The sequence below is a fragment of the Clarias gariepinus genome, chromosome 24 (assembly GCF_024256425.1).
Source record: "Clarias gariepinus isolate MV-2021 ecotype Netherlands chromosome 24, CGAR_prim_01v2, whole genome shotgun sequence".
Lineage (NCBI taxonomy): Eukaryota > Metazoa > Chordata > Actinopteri > Siluriformes > Clariidae > Clarias > Clarias gariepinus.
The window spans coordinates 5,731,192-5,751,044 of record NC_071123.1 but is presented as its reverse complement, the minus strand read 5'-3'; the positions used below and the strand labels follow the sequence as shown (position 1 = coordinate 5,751,044).

At 36.4% G+C, this 19,853-nt stretch overlaps 1 protein-coding gene across 4 annotated transcripts; it reads left to right on the top strand.

Moving 5' to 3' along the window:
- The first annotated feature begins 6,399 nt into the window (after nt 1-6,399).
- On the top strand, nt 6,400-18,927 carry pax8 (paired box 8). Of its 4 annotated transcripts, none has more exons than XM_053485456.1 (12): nt 6,400-6,531; nt 6,937-7,074; nt 10,096-10,237; nt 10,614-10,811; nt 10,903-10,979; nt 11,094-11,219; nt 12,387-12,556; nt 12,741-12,861; nt 13,223-13,465; nt 13,999-14,100; nt 16,491-16,577; nt 17,859-18,927. In XM_053485456.1, the coding sequence occupies exons 2-12, from the start codon at nt 7,053-7,055 to the stop codon at nt 17,927-17,929; spliced, it is 1,359 nt and encodes a 452-aa protein (XP_053341431.1). In that variant the 5' UTR covers nt 6,400-6,531; nt 6,937-7,052; the 3' UTR covers nt 17,930-18,927. The 4 variants fall into 4 exon arrangements, with proteins under 4 accessions (XP_053341431.1, XP_053341430.1, XP_053341433.1 ...); XM_053485455.1 differs by having other exon boundaries at nt 10,072-10,237; XM_053485458.1 differs by lacking the exon at nt 6,937-7,074 and having other exon boundaries at nt 10,072-10,237.
- Nucleotides 18,928-19,853: the final 926 nt, after the last annotated feature.

Sequence of the window (19,853 nt, the reverse complement as noted above, 5' to 3'; positions counted from 1 at the left end):
AATGGAGGACAACCAGTGACTTGGCATTCATTTGGAAGTTACTTTGACACATACAACCTTCCTAAATATTGTTGCAACCTATGATTTTAGGAACATGGCAAGAGTAAAGGTGTTGGTTTTGTCTTCAAAGTCATCAGATCTTTAAATCGATCCAAGATCCCAAATCTACCCTTCAGTGGAATGTGCTGAATAATTAAGACCAATTCATGGAGGACCCACCTCTCAATTTACAGGATCTGCTGTCGGATACCAAAGCACACCTGCAGAGGTCTTGTGGAGTCTATGCCTTGATGGGTCAGACCAGTTTAGGCAACACAATATTAGGCAGGTGATTGTAAATTTGTTGATTATGGTTAAATAAGTGTATATAGTAGTTACACATATATTACCTAGGCACAGCAGGCATAACATATAACAGATCATGTAACAAATATAACAATAGCATTTAAATAGCCAGTCTTATTAATTAATAAAATACAAACATTGCTCATAATCAATTTAATATTTTAACTTAACGGTAGCATCAAAGTGCTTTTAAATAATGTAAGAAAGCCTCCCCACCAAGCCAATAGTTAACTAAACAAATACAAATAAAACTTAATCTGTCTTTACTGTATCCCCCTCAGTGTAGTATAAGTCACCATGGTGACTCTCCATGGGTTGACACAACCTAGAAGAGGGGCTGTCAATCAACTGAATGTCTCTTTAAGTTTAACACCCTTTCATCCAGTACAAGCAAACAAACAAAAAACTCTACATCCTTATTGGTCACATAACATGTCTTAGGATTTGCAGGGTTAGAATATGGGCAAAAACACTTTTTAGACATACAGTTATATTAATATATTTCTGCTGCCATTTTGCACATATTTATCTATCCTTATTATGAACCTGGGCCGGGAGCTCATCCTATAACCTCTAACCTTAAACTGCTAGCTAAACTTAGCATCACATAAGAATGTCAGGTCAGAAAGATCCTAAATTGAGCATGTAGAGCTCAATGAGGGCTGAGCCCCTCTTTTGCTAATGGCTGTTAATGCCTGTGCACCATTGTGGCTTGCACAAAGGCCATAACACAGTGGCCTGTGGAGGGGGCATCTCTCAGAAAACAGCTCTAAAAACCCCAGATCTTTGGGGGAGAGCGACCTGTGGTGGAACGACCAGATTTGGGGGAGCCGGGGGTTACACTGGAACAGGGCTTGGGGTTAGAGGGCAAAGCCCAGAGCGGAAATGGGAGGCAGTGGGGGAACAATGAGGAGGGCTGGACTAGACCCAGACAAAGATAAAAGGGGGGGGGGGTAGGTATGCACAAAACACAGGAAGATGAGGAGAGAAAGATGGGCACCGAATAGAGGCGGGTCAGGAGCAGATGGTAAAAGAAGGGGTGGTTGAAGGAAAAGAGAAAAAAAGACTAACTGGAAAAGCCAAAAAGCTGAACTAGTGAAATCGGCAGAGTGTGTGGGGAGGGAAGAAAAACAAAGAGATCCTTCTAGATGAAAATCGCATATTTTTGCCTATCTATGCGTATTTCATGTTACACATGAAACTATTTTACAGGTAATTACACAGAAAGGAAAAGATATATAACCCCATGAATAAAAAAATAATGGGCTACTCTAATTGAAAAAGTTTGTTTGGACTATCCTAGGGCAAACTTTAAAAAAAACAAAAAAACAACAACAAACCAACAAAAATTGACATTCTGGTAAGTGATAGTCATCTAAAGTTGATAGTGGATATGGCCTTGTTTGAAGAACCAACGAATGTTTGCGAAAAGCTAATGGACTCATCAATACTGAGGCGGTTCGCCTGCTATTATGATCTAATTATCTGGCTCATCTCGACTCGTTGACCACGACGAGACAAGCGTGCGGGTAGATTTATAAAACTTGCCATTAAGTGGGGTTAAATGCGCGCCTCATTCATCTCACCGAGTGACACGTGAAGGCAAGCAGAGGAGATGCGTCACAAGGAAGGAAAGGAAAAGGGCGGGAAATCAGCCAGGGTGTGGCCATGTTTCCCTGGAAATCTTTCAGTATGCAAAATCTAATATTTATTCATTATTTAACTACAGGTTTTTCATTCTTAAAATCCATAAAACCATTTTGATGAAGAAAACAATATTTATGTTTGGAAATATGCCATTTGTTATCTTTATTAAAGTGTATGTGGGTTTGTCTTTTAATTCAAGTGCCAAATAGAAAATTGTAACCAGCCGTGTACCCTAGTCCTTACAAATGGCAAAATGCATTGTGCATTATTCTGTACTCTCTAGAAAAGATTTAGACAGATTTATCCACCATAGACAGGTCTACTGCATTACTGCTTTGAATATATAGGCCTATATGTTTTTTTATTGCACATTTATTGACAGCATATGAAATCTCAGTACTACAGTATGCCTAGCTAATGTTTAAAAGTATCCTAGAGGGAACAGTCTAAAAATAATATATTTTTTCCAGGAATAGCCAAAGGCACAGATGATTGCCCAGCATACAAAGCCTAAAACACACTATACAGGACATCCATAATGGACTTTGCTGTTTAGGGGATGATATATAAAAAGAGTAAAGCACCTTTTTTGACACAGTGTAGGCTGCCTAAATAATGCACTGTGGAAATCTGTGCAATGGATCTTCTGTGTAGTATAGTGTGTATAGGAATATACATATTAAGTGGACTGTGTAGGCTAGTGCACCAAATGTGTTTTCTGGTCTGATTTTAAAGGGGCACTTGTACGTTTTCCTAGGACACCTTGTAAATGAATGTATGAATGTCAGATTTGTTTTTTGCAAAATAGTTGTATCAATTGTATTACTAATAGTAGTAGTAGTAGTTGTAGTAGTAGTAATAATAATAATAATAATAATAATATGTTACAGTGCACTCAAAAAAGGGCGCCAAACTGTAAAATTTTTTGTTGCTGCATGGGTCATCCTCAAGCAAAAAAACCCATATATTTTTTAGTTAGTTGTTATATTGATACAGTATATCATATATTCCTTAAATCTTTTTTATTTTAATGTTTACTATGTTTAGGCGATTTTTTTTTTTTTACATTATATTGAAACAAAATAAATTGCTTCTACACCTTTGAACAGGACAGGTGCAATTTTTTCCCTGAATGTGCAAATTGGATATATGGTATACTTCTTATAGCCTATATGATCTACCTATCCTTTTGGAAGAATGAAATCAAATTCTCTTCTGTTGTATATATTTAATCAGTCATTTTAATGCAATAACAGAACTCCTGTAAATTCTGGTATGGGGTGTAGTGTAGGCTACAGGCTACAGGCCAAATTCTTTCATGTTCCGTGTTTTTGCGCACTCAATGCACCTGACAATAGCAGTATTGTGGACTCGTTTTGGGACTAAAAGATGCAACAACATGACCCTTTGCCCCCTTATTTCCATACGAGGCTGCCTGGCCGCAGGAGCTGCATTTCGGGAGACGCCCGACGCTTCTCATTCCCGCAGGTCACCCACTCCGAGGTTTCACTTTATCTCCATCCACTCAGCATAGACACACGAGCAGAGGAAATTGGCTCTAACCCTCAGTTAGTTCATTGATTGAACAGAGCTAGTTTATTGTACACTACAGGCTATAAACCCTTTTCAGATTCACTTGTTACTTTTTTAAACACATGCAGTAATTTAAAAGGTTTCAGTTTATTATAATTAATTAAAATTTTTAAACGTTTAATATTTAAACAAATTACTTTGTATTTCTATTAATTTGGCTCTTTAATTCTGTAAACCACTTTCCTGTTTTTTTTCTTTTTTCTTTATGGAATGCAGCTCAGCCTCTCAGACTTCAGGTGTTTTGTTTTAAAAGCGAAATTTGCCCTTATTTGCTTTACATAAGTTAATGTATAAATGAATGTTTTGCCATGTCTGAACAAGTGGCCTCTAAATTTCTGTTTGATTTTACCACTGTCACAAATGTAAAAAAAAAACAACAACAACAAAAAAAAGGAAAGTACATATTGGTATTTAGCCATTTTCTTTTTTTTCTATCAATCGCCTTTTTTTATTTTTTATTTTTTTTACATATTTTATATATTCTAAAATGCACTATAAATTTGTCATGTAAAAAACACAACATGAAAAAGATAAATAACCATCATAGTTAAATAACTACACATAGCGAATAATACTTACTAAAAACATTCACACTTAAAACAAAGATTTGCAATTAATAATTAAGAAGTATGACTATAAAGCTACGTCAATACTTCCAAAAAGAGAAAACGAATCCAGCTTCTCTTCCACTCCTCATACCCTAGCTTAAAAAGAAGTTAAACTTTTACTTGTCTAGCTCACTCTGCAACTTTTTTTCGACTTCCATTAAATATTCTATTCACAAACTGAAACAGTTGGGAAAATCTATTCACAGCATGAATCAGTGACATCATTGATTCACTTCAAGATGATGCAAATGACACACTTTTATTTGTTATCATTTTATATTCAGGTTAGATAACCATCGTAGAGTTTTAATCCCATGTTAAACTCCGGATAACCTCTGCTCCTGTCTTTTATTTGTCCCTCGCCCACAGCTCGTCCTCAGGCAAGTGCCCTTCGTTCTCTCTGTCTGCACTTTAAGGGGAATTTTTCACCTTTATTTTTGTTATGATGTGTGTTGCTTTAATCCTTCCTGACTTTGTTGTATTTATTTCAAAACACGGACACTTTTGTCTTGCAGCCGCACACGGCTTGAATAAGAAAGAACGCTTTTGGTGGGGCATCGAGATAAGAACTTAGAGAAGGGAATATTTGCGAAGAATATTTTCTTCACTTTGTACCAAGTGTGTATATATATATATATATATATATATATATATATATATATATATATATATATATATATATATAAAGTGTAGAACACGTTACAGTATATATAAATTATACTTAATGTGATCTACATTTATTAACTTTTGCCAAATATTAAAGAACAATGTGATGTTTTTATCTAACATGTTTACCTGAAGCCAGTCGATTTACGAAGACGTACGATGCGCTTTATGAAGATATGAAGACGATTTATGCCGCACGCGCCAGATGGCAATAACTCGCGTCTGCGGATCGGGTGGAGGAACAGGGGATAAGCAGCAGGGAGTGCTTTCAGGTGCTCTGTTTGTTTTAGAGAGGTGTAAGAACAAGCTTAACCGTGTCAAAATTCACAGGAGTCCAAACATCCCGCTGACTAGATTTCTCTCTCTCTCTCTCTCTCTGCTCAGTGTGCAGATGAAGAATTAGTTTCGAATATGGCTAAAAATAACAAGGGCTATAAACATACACAGTTGGGAGAACAAGTCCTGTGATGCTCTTACTCTTGAACTTGTATTAATAATAATAATAATAATAATAATAATAATTGACAGTGCACTTAGAAAAAGGTCGCCAATCACCCTTATCTTTTACCTTTATGTTATTTAATACAGTTATTCATGTCTACCTTAAATCTTTTTTCCCCCTTAAATTAACACTATACCTTACAAAATATACTTGTTAATAGAACCAAATATATTTGTTCTACCCCTTTTGACAAGGAATGGTGCTGGGTTTTTTTTGTTTTTGTTTTTTGAGTGCATATTGAAATATTTTGAGTGACGTAATAAGGTATCTTGTCTTGTGCGCATTTTTTACATAGCTTAAAAAAATAGGATAAAAAGTAATAATCTGTACCTTTTATTGCACCATCAAGTGCATGCTCTTTTGGTGCGCCTTTAAAGAATTGGTTTAAAAGCCATGCAAGCTCCTGCCTATATGTATGCACCATAAGTCATTTGTGTGCAATATTAAAAATGCAAAACACAAGGAAAGGTGCTTTATCTTCTCTGGGAGTGTAAATTAATCTCTTGTTTTTATTATTAGCGTTAAAAATTTGAAATATATTAATCTATGATTAAAATAGAGAACTCATGCAAAACATTAATGCAGGTAGTTTGTTAGAAGTAGAAGGTGTGTATAGTTCAGGATAGAGCCTATTTGGAGTAATGACACATCGCTGCAAATCAAGGACTAAATTGTGTGTAAAAATGCACGCCGTAGGTCTAAATGAGGCGGCGTTCACACAGCCCCGGGAGTCGTGTCACATCTTCTCTGAAATCTAATCAAAGACAGGCTGAACGCAAACAGCCCGGATCACTGACAAATATTTCCGCACACGTTGACGTATCCGTTCGGTCACTGCGCGAGCTCGTGTTACCGAATCAATCGCCTGGCCACAGATCTCTACCCGAGACAACGCCCCTTTCTCAAACGGACCGCCCATCCACATCCATCATCCAATAGAAGGACCGGATCGCGTCATCATGCTGGTGCTGTGAGAGACGGCGGGATAAAACCACAAATACACACACGTACATATACACACACACGCCTGACAGCTGCTCCTGCACATCTGTGCTCTTATTTCGAAAAGCTCAGGCACTTTTTTCTAACTCGTTTGAGGAAATAATCCGAGAATTGTTCCGAACGCGCCGCGTTTGCCCTGGAACATTACACACAAGTCTGACGCAGAAGGTAACTACATTTGCTTATGCTTATTTATTCATTTACTTGATTTTTTTCCCCCGCGACTTTCTGACTCCGGCTTTCGTTTCAATGACTAATCGACTGATCAAATCGATTATTCGAGGTCGCATAGGCTATAGTCATACGTAATGTAAAAACAAAAATAATTGCAAAACTTTATCTAAGTAATCTCAATTAAAACTAGTGCCCATAATAACGCAGTCGCGTAGGTAATAACGGGCTTTAATTCAAACTCGACAACCTGTGCTCTAAACACTGCTGAAACAAGGATAATAAACAAATAGGCATCCAAGCCTATAAAATGCGGCATGGCATTAAAAACAGATTAAGACACTCAGCAATAAGACATCTTTTAACTAGACAATCAATGTTGACCACTATGTCCTTTTGCAGAGCGTTTAAAGGAGAGTTTCCACACCAGGCGAGGCCCCATATGGACTAAAAGCAACCAAATTAAAGTGACACTACGACTTTTACCCCAGGACTAAAGCGGCCCACAGCACTGAGCAATGTCCAACCCAACCGGCAGAGGTAAACAATACGAATTACATCTCTATTCTGTGCAGTTAAAAATTTATAGCATAAATTTTAAGGTCTAAAACAGGCTTTAAAATAGGCTATAATCAATAAGGTCTAAGGATTAACCTAATTATTTCAAATATTTACTGTGTTGTCTATAATGTCTAAGATATGTAAGATGTGCACAATACTAACTGCCATGTCTGCATAAATAGCTAGCTTAATTCGCTATAAATAATAACATACAATCCAGATATTCTACGACACATTAAAATGTACTTATTTGTCCCAATGTAAAGCATTTCTACGCAAAAAACAAATAATTCATACAACCGCTAAAGAAATTGCGTAAAAACTGACATATTTCAAATCATTTTGTAATGAATTTTACAAAAAAATATATATATATAAAAAAGTAATAATATTTTGAAAACCCTGTTTAAACACTAAATTCTTCAAAAAGGCCTTTATATAGACAACTTATTTTTTTCTATGAATGCTTTATTTCATTAAAACAAATCTATGGTTTTTGTATATGCTGCTTTCGTTACGAGTTTAGATTTAATTATTTAATTTGATAGTTTTTAAGTAAAAAAAAAGATCAGCGCGCATAATTTTAAGGATTAAAACTTTAGCCCCATTGTGTGCGTGAAAACTATCACATTTCAGGCCTATAATATTTAGCATTAACTCCTGACACAAAAACAAAAAATGCAGCTAAAGTAAGAGATAATATTAAATGAAGTAACTCAAGTATTTTAAAGCATTTTGCCCGAACAGCCTGAAAAAGTTAAATTTGTATTTATATAATAAATTGAAAAAGCCCTTTGAAACTTTGACTGATTGAATTATTTATTTTATTGTTAACTAAATAACAAGCCAATTCATCCTGGTTAAAACGAACATTTTGTATTAGGTAGTCCTGTAATCTAAGGTTAAATTATAGAAAGAGTACTTCATCAATCCCAAAGGGAATTAGTCTATTATGACATTTAATTCTGTCATTTTATTTCGAGCCTGATACGATGTGTTTTTGTCACTACCAGCTCTCTTTGTGATCAAGATTGCTTTTCCTCTGAAATGGCATTTTTGAACGTTTTGCTTTGTGTGTGTGTTTTTTTTTTTTTCATGCTAAAACATCCTACGTTTTTTCCCTTTCCCAAATTAATATTGGAGACAATTGCATTGATTGTATGCTATTAGCTGTATCGTTTATTAGCTGGATTGATTGTGTATTAAAGCTTTGTTTTCATAAATACACTAACAAGCTTAAATATTTATGAATCATATCAAATTCACCAAATTTTAGCAGCAGCGTTAATATACAGTAATATATTAATATAAGATATAATTCAGATTATTCTTATTAAATAAAAAGTAGTCCCATAATGGTTCACATTGGCATACTCATTGTCATACTACAAGTCGATTCGCACCGCATATTTATTCCCACCGCTCATATTCTAATTAATATATATCTATAATAACAAAGATTTTTTTTTTTTTATAATCTGTGAAATTAATGATGAGACAGCTTCCAAGCCATGCTGCTGCTGGTGTGTGTGTGTGTGTGTGTGTGTAAGAGCGCGCTCGGTGGTCCCTTGGGGAGGCTCCGCTTTAATATCCTGCCGCTTGCTGAAGCTTGGCGAGGAGTTTTACACACTCGGCTAGCAGCGTTAATGGTGCCGTTTGATGTGGAAATGAAAGCTGGGGGGGAAAGGAGCTAAAAGGAGACACAAGGTACTGAATAGGCGAAATTAAAAGCAACGAAATTCTAAGCGAGTTACTGATGCTCACCAGTGAAGGGCTGCTTTTTCTGTATATGATTTCTCGATTTAAAATCTAACATTAGTCTTATAATAGACAAAGTTTTTTGAGTGTGTGTGAGCATTTATGGAAGTATATTTAAATATATTTTGGGATTAGACCAAAAAACCTTTAATTAATATATTTTATTAGTTTAAGAAAAACCCTTTGTACATAAAGAAAATAGGAAATGCATTCGTATTATATATGAGAATTTCTATATAAGAATTGATACATATGAATTTCATTTATGTACAAAGTTGTTGTTTTTTTTACAAATCTAATCAAATTAGTTTTATATAACAATAATAATAGTTATTAATTTATTTGTCATTATTATTAATATTGTATAATAATAATATTAGTAATAATAATAGTAATAATAACAACAACAATACTAATAGGCCTAATAATAGGTTGTTAGCTTTTAAGGGGGAAAGTTCCGCTTCCGCATATGCCCAATACGACGTATTAAAAACGAAGTAATAAAAGCGAATACGTCAATTTCACCCAAATCAAGTCGTGAGAAAACCTCCAACCAATAACTCATACAATCTTTCATCACATTTCATATATTTTTGTTAGTGTACACATTTCTATGCTTCAAGTTGTAACAGAGTTCATATTGTTTAGACATAGGCCCTATAATTAACTCAAATGATTTATTTTTTCCCTTAAAGTACTGCTTAAAAATGTCCTTGGTAACCCTGTCTGTGTCATAGTCTTCATAGGCGTTTTTTTTTTGTAACATACACACTCATTTTAATGGGAGCTTAATCTTTTAAATATTATATGTTTAATTATTTTCGCTGATTAATGTGAAACATATTCCGTCTATGTTTCAAATAATTTGGTTTATTCTAGGCTATTTCTAAGCCTTTGTAAGTCAAAAAAAAACATTTTTTTTATTTAATTTCTGTCCACAAAACAAAAAAATAAATTATATATATATATATATATATATATATCAGGGTCCTTTTAAAGAATTTAAATAAATTAACATATTTATTGTCTGCACAAATGGCTCTCCAGCCCATTTGCTGATTAATTTGTCATCATTTGCGTGATAAATCTCTCAAGTCTGTGCTCATGCCACATACCAGGTGTACTTTCATGCCAACTGATCAGTGCCTGCTAAAGTGCAATCAGGTCCAGTACAGGTACCATGACATTTATGTATATTCATCCCCCTCTCTCCCCCAGGGCATGGGGGTCTTAATCAACTAGGCGGCATGTTTGTAAATGGACGCCCGCTCCCGGAGGTCATCCGGCAGCGCATTGTGGACATGGCTCACCAGGGTGTTCGGCCCTGCGACATCTCCCGTCAGCTGCGGGTCAGCCATGGCTGCGTCAGCAAGATTCTGGGCAGGTGAGCAAATTTACAAATTTTTAGATTAGAGTGTATTTGAGAAATTTTTAGCAATAACCCATGAAATCCCATAGATTTCAATCAATAATCTTTGGTCAAATGTATTCTTAAAGGTGAAATTAAATAATTATATGATATAAACTAAGCATTAAAAAAAGGTCCTAAAAAGTGCCATTTGCCCCTATGAAAAGTCCTGGGACACCCACATGCCTAGTAGAATATTAATAAGTCTGTTGTAGGTGTAAACAATGTGGCACTACACATACCATACATTTACTCATTTATTAACATTAATAGAAATGTGTTAAAGTTCATAAGGTTGAACACAAATGTCTTATTATTACATGTACAATTTAACTGACTTTGCCCATCTCAGATACTATGAGACAGGAAGCATAAAACCTGGAGTGATTGGTGGCTCAAAGCCAAAGGTTGCTACCCCAAAAGTGGTGGACAAGATAGCAGAGTACAAGCGGCAGAATCCCACCATGTTCGCCTGGGAAATCCGAGACAGGCTCCTGGCTGAGGGAGTGTGTGACAACGACACAGTGCCCAGCGTCAGTTCCATAAACAGGTAACACAAAAGAGAGCAAATGCACATATGTTTGGCTATGGTATCTTCTAATATTAACACATTTAAAACTATTGGTTCCAATATTTTTCAGGATCATCCGGACCAAGGTGCAACAGCCATTTAATGTGTCCTTGGACAGCAAGAACCTCAGCCCAGGTCACACACTAAGTAGGTGCCATTAATTCCACAGTCAGACACTGCGCTTAAGATCTCCCAAGCTTTTACTTTGTTAATCATTTCCAGCCTTTCATATTTATTCATGCTTGGTTTCTATCTTCTCAGTTCCAAGTTCCGCGGTCACCCCTCCCGAGTCGCCTCAGTCAGACTCTCTGGGTTCCACCTACTCCATTAATGGCCTTCTGGGTATTCCACAGGCCAGCTCAGAAGGCAAGAGGAGTCATGACGACAGTAAGCTCGCACTACACAGTCCACTTTGGATAATAGTTAACTGTTGCCTCTCAAGAAAAAAAAGGAAAAACGTACATCATATATAAACATATATGTACTATATGAAGAAGAATCATGGAAGCAACTAAAGTTTATGTCAGCAATAATAGATGATGTATTTTAAAAAAATTACAACGCTTTAGCTAAAGTATCAGCTGGCAATCAAAGTGCATTTAAAGTCATAGTAGGTAAATATAATTAATATACCACCTTTGGGTGTTCCACCTTTGGGTCTGTAAGCATGGAGTTTGCATGTTCTCTCTGTGCTCCGGGTTCCTCCCACAGTCCAAATACAATACAGATTAGGATAAATGCCTTTTTCAAATTTCCTATAGTGTGAGTGTGCACATGCTTGTGCCCTGTGATGAATTGGCAACCCCCTCCTCCCCCAGGCTGTACCTCACCTAGTGCCCCCCAAACTGCCCTGAATATATAGCTCCAGCTATATAATAAAAATTATTATAATTATTATTATTATTACTATTATTATTATGCTTTGTCATTATTGACGGTCAAAACGCTAAAAAATATGCCTTTTCTTTTTTTCAGCTTTTTCAATTTTTTTCCTCTCCGAATAAGTTACTAATTCCCAACCCGCTAGCCAGCTTTCCCCTGTCAACATACAACAACTACCAACCAGAAAAATACTTGTATGTGCTTCCTTAGAAATACATGAAGATTTATGTTTTAAAATGCAACCCAACCCAATCTGGATGAACAGTTTTGCTTTCTAAACTCTTATGAATTACTATGGCATCATTCAGATTCAAACTCATGATCTTGCAATAATAAGGCAAACACTTTTCAGTTACATGACTTTATTTAACTGTGAGCCCTGACATTTAATTGTGTACTTTGAAATAAGTTCGGAACCACCCCAGTCTCTAGCAAAGCTGCAGTTTGGGGACTGTAGTTGCATTTATTAATGTGAAATAAAAATAACTGTCGTCCATCTTTAATGACATTGTTATTTATAGAAACCAACCCCACCCTCACTTTTTTCTGTCCAGTATGTCAAAGGTAATAATACAAACCAACGTACTGTAACCATCACCAACCAACTCCAGTGACAACAAACAGTTACTCATTGACTCATTTGCTTATCTGATGGTGTGTCTGTTCTCCCAGGTGACCAGGAGAGCTGTCGGCACAGCGTGGACTCTCAGGGCAGCGGTGGTGGACCCAGGAAGCAGCTGAGACCTGAACATTTCTCACCACAGCACCTGGACTGTGGCTTTGAGCGGCACCACTACACCAGCGACACGTTCGGTTCCACCACAACTGGCAAGACTGAGCAGGTACATACAGAGAGACATAGAAGATGGCTTTAACTGTACAGTGTTATATATATGATATATATTTATATATATATGAAATCTGTTCAAATAAAAAAATGTCTACATTTACCATTATGATTGGGCATGAAGAAATAGATGAAAAAAATAAATGTTAATATTTTCTGCCTGTTTTTCTGCCTTCCAGTCACTTTATCCCCTGTCTCTCCTGAATGGAAGTTTAGAGGAAGGCAAAGCCAGCCTCGCAACATCCAGCGCAGCCATTGGCCGAAACCTAGCAGCACACCAGGGCTATGCGGTTGTGACAGGTGATGATTGGCTAGATAAAAAACCCACTCTAAAACTGACCCAATTACTTCTCAACACAATACCTGTCATAATAATCTTATGCATGAATAAGCCGGTCACTGTGCTAAGTGGGTGGCTTTACCCTCTCATGCTCATTCATGCATTATGAAATAAAATTAGCTAATTACGATGACCCATAAAAGCAGGTGCACTGGTTTGCATATCACATCATGTGCCAGTCAAAGCTCTCCATTATTTCATGTGCTTGAATCACAATTGTGTTTGCTGCTTGGAAAACCCATCGCCACTTCACTTTCTTTTTAAGTTAACACCATTATTTCATTCTCCCGCCTCTCCATCACATGCACGGCTCCACCTCAGATGCCCTACAGCCCCTTCCCATCTGCCTGAAACAGGAAATGTCACCGGACGGTGCTAGTTCGAGTCCCTCGCCCAACATTATAGGCAACTCTGCGTTCTTGGAAATGGGCGCCATTTCTGCCCCGTCGCCAGTGTCTGTGGGTAACGGCGGCAGCAGCTCCATGCATTTCTCTCATCCCTTCAACTCATTTCCCCATCATGCACCAGTGTACAGCCAGTTCAGCAGCCAGTCTCTCATCACAGGTAAAAGAAACATTTTTAGACACCACTTCCCTCCAACTATCTAGCTATTATGTTGTTACAGCCATAACTGTACTGAAATGTAAGTCTGCCTTCTTACTGAACACGATGTGTTAAGGATGTGTCCGAAAAATATAATCACAAATGGAGATCAAGTCTAGGGGAGTTTGTCTTTAGTTTAATCACATGTCATTGATGAGCTGCATAAATCTACAGCCTGGGCTAGAAAGAAATCAGCCCCAGGTTTACATCATCACACCATTCTGTGTATTTTGTAATGACCATTTGATGTGCTTGATGCAAGAAACATTTTTTTTTAACAGCAACTAATGTGCCAAAGCACATACTTGTTTGTTGATTTTTTTAGTATGCATTGTCACATCTTACTTTGACTTACTTCACACTAATGTAAGTGTACAGTAGACACTGTAGCCCCATCAGCATTTTTTTTTTAGAACATAATCTATCTTTATCATGCCAAAACAACTTAACACAGGAAAAATTGCTAATAAAAGCATTTTATTCTTTACACACAGGGCGAGACATGGTGAGTTCAACGCTCCCCGGATATCCTCCACACATCCCATCAGCCGGACAGACAGGTTACTCGACCTCGGCTATCACAGGAATGGTAGCAGGTACAGTACCGTTACTGTAATAAAACACACACTTTGTCTTCCATCAGTTGGAACAAATGGTCGTCCTGGATCTGGATTTTAAGGCAAATATTAAACATAGATTTGTGTATTTATCCAAAAAAAAATAAAAAGAAAAAAAGAAAATTATTAGGAGATAATGTGGTTTAGTGGAAAGAGATTTAAAGAAAGATAGAGATAAGGAAAGAGTGAGCAAGAATGCTTAACAGGAAGGAGAGGTAGGTTAATGAGTACCCTGTTCCCTTTGGTGAACTGGTTCGCGCCAGAGGGCGGACCATGATGCCCGTAACCTCCACCGCCCTCCACGCCACCCAGCCCACACACTGCCATGGGAACTCTGAGGCCACACAAAGGGAAAAGTGAAATAGCAATGGGTGGCACCTATGGAGGTCTTATTGTTCCGTAAAAAAAAAGTGCAAAAAACATCCAGCATGTGTACGCATGTACATGTACATATCTGTTAATGGAAAGGACAGAAAAAAAGGGTTTCTGGTGCATTTGCTGCGGTGTTAGGTGTGTTGTGGTGCGGCATGGTGTGGTGTGGTGTGGTCTAGGGAGCCACTCTGTTTTTTTATTTGAAGTCTGTTCTCCGAAGCGCGAAATGAGAGGGTCTGATTTATTATTTTTTCTGGTGGGCTTGCTGAGAGGAAGCGTTCATACACAATTACTCCCCGAGCCTCATAGTGGTGGTGGGGGAGGAGTTTGAGAAGCTAAGCATGGGGGAATCAATCCAGCTGACATAATTACCAATTAGATATTGGAATGTTTAAAGAAAAGAAGAAAAAAAAGAAACAGAGAGAGAAAGAGAGAGAGAGAGAGAGCGTGAAGGGCTTAAAGAGGAACAACAGGGGAAGGAAGGAAGCCAAGATGGCAGAGTGGTGGTGGTGGCAGGGTTGGTGAAGTCAGAGGGGGTGGGTGGGTGGGTAGGGGTGACACTTAGGAAAGGACGCCGGAGGAGGCAAGGTGTACGCACCAGTGAGCGGAGGGATTTTTACCCTCCCAGCCTTCCACCTGGTAGCGGGATTAATGGTTTACATGGCGCTCTTAACCGCCGAGTGAATAATGTGCTAAGGAGGAAGAAGTATAAACAGGCATCCGTAAGTGCCAGGGAAACCTCACAGGCGAGAGAGAGTGCAAAAGCAGCCATGTAGTAGATGATCCCTTCAAATTAAACGACAAGATTTGATAAATCAGGCAAATTCGTTTGCAAGCAGAAATAAATCTGAAATGTCTTTTTCACTTAAGTTAAAGTGCTACTCGAGTCCCCATCTGAGTGTTTAAACTAGAACTGGTTACTTTCATCACTTGAATTGAAATTAATTTTTCAAATTTGTAGGTTTGGTGTAACAAAAAAAGAAAAAAATTTGCATTTAATCTGCTTTTAATCAAGAAGAGTATTTGCCATTTTCGCACATTGATTATGAGGTACAGCTAACGTTAAAGCATGTTATTGTTCATTTCTCACACCCTGTCTTAAGCAGGAAGGCATGAAATGTGATTTGTCCCAAATATATTTACATTTTTTACAATAATAAAAAAATTATTTACACTAGATTAATAATTATTATTGTGTAAAATTATTATTTTTTATTTAACACAGTTTTTTACTTACTTAGACATTGTCTACCCCCCAAAAATGTTACACAGAACATTAATGTTCTTAATGGTCTGACCATTTATTTCATTTTATTGCTGTTATTTTACTTATTTATATATGATATAATACACAATATTTCCATTTAGATAAAAAAGAAATGGAAAATAAAATAAAAGAAAATATTTGTGTAACTGTTCATAAAACTCAAATTGTGTGGCCATGTTGTGGAATTGTAAAAAAAAAAAAAAATTATGTTATAAATTTTATGTCTGTGCCAATTCATTCGAAGACAGTTCTCAACTTATTTAGCAATTTAATACATAAACTACAGAACATTATTATAACGTTCTTTAAAAGTTCATAAAATAACATTCTTCTAATGTACAAGTTTAGATATTGCTTGCTTTATGGAACTGTTCTTTCTGTTCTGTTACTTATAAGATATTCCGTTAGACAAAACATTATGGGAAAGTTATTTTTAAGGTTAATCCACAAAATGTAGCAATATTAAATGTAAATTTCACTAAAATTTAGTGGAAAGGGCTACACAAGGCTTTTTGAAGACACTTATACATCCTGAAATATTTGATATTATTTTGGTAAGTTATCAAACTTACCAAATTAAACTTATCTTTGTTTTACTATGTCACTTATATTATATTATATTATAATGTGAAGTATATGATCTGTTACAGCAGGTGTAACACTGGCTTGCAGACATGATGTGCATGCATGTGTGTTTTAAGTGTGCTAATAAACTTTCTGTCTTTTACAGGTGCAGAGTACTCGGGCCAGACTTACACACACTCGCCATACACATCTTACAGCGACGCGTGGAGATTCACCAACTCCAGCTTACTAGGTACATGCACTGTGTACTTTCTGATTTTATTTTTAGCATTTCGCATTTTCTGAAAACCATCATCATTAGTTATTTACAGTATGGCAGTGGACTTCTGTAGCACCCATGCCAGGGTGAAGCCATAATTTATTCTCTAAGGACGTTTGGAAAATTACTGATGACCTGTACACAAAGTAAAGGAGACCTCTGTGTCATGCAGCTCTCACATAGTTTCAGTCACATGCCATCCAATGGATCTCTCTCACGGCCACCCACCCACACACACATACACACACACACATACACATACACACACATATACACACAAACTTACACACATACCTAAGACTGTGGCAAAATGGTAGTTTCATTCTCTCCAGCCTTTTTAGAGGACATTTAAAGGACAGTCACAAGACTTTGAACCTGATGATGTTTTACAGTTATAATTACAACGAATGATCAAATGAGAACATTCTTTAATGCTACACTTTCTGTGACTTGGATTTCATGACCATGAATTAAAAGTCTTTCGTATTTTAGAAGACAAATGTCATAGCAATCCATTGTTCTATTTATACCTAAGACAATCTGCTCGAAATAAAAAATACTTTTATGGTGCATGATTTTCAAAGAAGACATTTGTAAATGCGTAATTTAATTCTAATCGTACTTTTCAGTGTCACCCAGAAGAGGGCGAAGTCCTCTCTGGGTCGCTTAAGATTTCATGATCCTCATGTCTCCAAGGCGCTGTGTCATTTTGTTCCTGGTTTAAATCGTAGAGATTTAGATTTTATTTTTTTTTTACAAAACTGCTATTCAGTGGCTGTACAATTGAGTTTGATTTACCAAAAAAATTAAGATATTTAATACCAAACATATAAAAATTAGATATATTTAATTTTTTATTCCATCCAAGATTAAAAAAAAACCCTGCAACATTTAATGACTTTAATATTGATGCGATCAAAGACATGAATATTATTTTAATTACAATGTTTAACAAGAACAAATTAGTTCTAAATGAAGAAAAATGTAAACATATCATTTGTTTGGTAAACAATATCATTATATCACACATACATATAGAACATTAAAGAAAAAAGAAACACTTTTTTGCTGTTTTGTTTTGGTTTTTAGCTTAAATGTTAATAAAATGTCATGGAGCTTTAGGGGTCTTTTTATCCATAGATTTTATTTATAGAATTATTATGCATTCAATGAATTAAAGTTTATTTATTTATTTATTTATTTATTTTATTCTGTGAAATTATTTACCTATATCATCTCTGGTTTTCCGTGCAGGTTCACCATATTACTACAGCTCCGCATCTCGTACGGCTCCACCCACCACCACTGCGTACGATCATCTTTAGCAGCAAAGGATCAAATATTGAGAAAGGAGCGATACACATCTAACTTCACATATCTTCCACAAATGTTCTAGTCCAGGCCTATTAAAGGAACTTTCCATCCCACCTAGAGTACCCTTCTGAGTACCCAATGGACATGGCATATAATTATGATCCACTATTTAACAGGCAAACTGTACAACTTCTGGACAAATCCAGACAAAAAAGGAAAAAAAAAACAGAAAGCGGAACTTTCATCTTCTCTTCAGTAACTGGAGCAAAAAGGTTTTGAAGGACATGAGAAACAGGCCAGCATGGACAAAATGTTTTGTTGCCTGAGACTTTGGTTGATTATTTATTCACTTCACTGACCAAACGCACAAGTTTAACCGTCTATTTAAACAGCCATCATGTCTTGCCCCAGGTTTTTGAACCAAAATGCATGGCGCAACAGCCAAAGATCTTACTGCAGTTTGCTTTCAGACCTTAACTGCGTTCATGACCTGTGGTGCATGAAGAACAAATCCAGACACCCAGCTTTTTTTTCTTCCTCATGCTCTGCTATTCTTCTGTTTGTTCCTCTTTCTCTTCATTTCCCTGGTCTTATAAGCCTTTTAGGATTGCAGCATTTGCAGTGGTTTCAAGTTCCATGCATTTATTTTTTTTATTTTTTCCAACAAACAACTTGATCATCATTTTCAGCAACAGCAACAAACAACAAAATCAGTTGTCAATTTAAATACCATTACAAACTGCCTGCTGGTCGTTTCAGTGGGAAAATGTGTAAATAATGTAGAAAATAAAAAAACCCTTATTAAAAAAAACAAAAACTTTTATGCTACAAATAATTAGGAGTGGATTTTATGGGGATGAATTAGTACATTGTAAGAGAAGTTGTAAGAAAACGTTTTATTTTCTCCCTCCCATATGTACTACATTTGTTGTCAAATGGTTTTGCTAAGATCTGTGATTAAACTATTGCTTTTTATTGTACTGTGAAAGATATGATTAATCAATTTCTACAGAATTATTTTTAATGAAATAAAGCATGACAACCCAAATTCTGGCTTTTGTGGTGGGGTTTAATGAATGGGGGAAACTGTTATATGGCATAAACTTTTGTAATCATCGTAGCACTTCCTTTGTGAATAATTTTATAAAAATTATTAATTGATTAATGAGATAATTTGTGGTTGTCATCATCATTGCTATCATCATCATCATCATCATCAACTTCATTTTAATAACTATCCAGTTTTTTTTAAGCATATTGAGTTTTTAGGTTCTTTTGCAAGTCAGCAACTTAACACATAAAAAGGATCAAACCAATGATCCCGAAAAAATCCACACATCTGTTTAATTAGTTTCTGCATCGCCTACTTTTATTTGCAATTATACCTCCTTTGCTCCTCATTATGATGCATGCGGCTTTAGTTAGGCTGTGGTTCGGCGGTGTGAGTGTCCCACCTGCACACAGCAGCAGTAGCAGCCCACCAGTTTTTATGAGAAACCCTGTCTCCTGCACTACTACTGGCTAGTAGATTTTACTTTCTTATTCATCAATTCACTGTACTGTGGTGATGAGATGTTCATAAAGAAACCATGTAGAATTTGTGATGTGCTGAATTTCATCATGTGTAGATGACCAAAGATTCATTAGGCCTATTTCATTCCATCCGCCATAATCAAAATTCATGGAACCTTGTAATTTGTTTTAAACGGCAAAAGGTACAAAGACTGGAGATGGGGGTTGGAGGGTTACATCATGGATGAGACACTAGGCCATTGCAGGGGACCAACCACACAAAAATATACATAAGAATTTACACCCAAGGGCAGTTTATCATAGACAATCATGGCCAGCATTAAATAGATGGGACGGACCTTTAGTCCCCACAGACGTAGATGAACCTTGGGTGCGCATGAACCTGTTATCAGTTTACAAGTT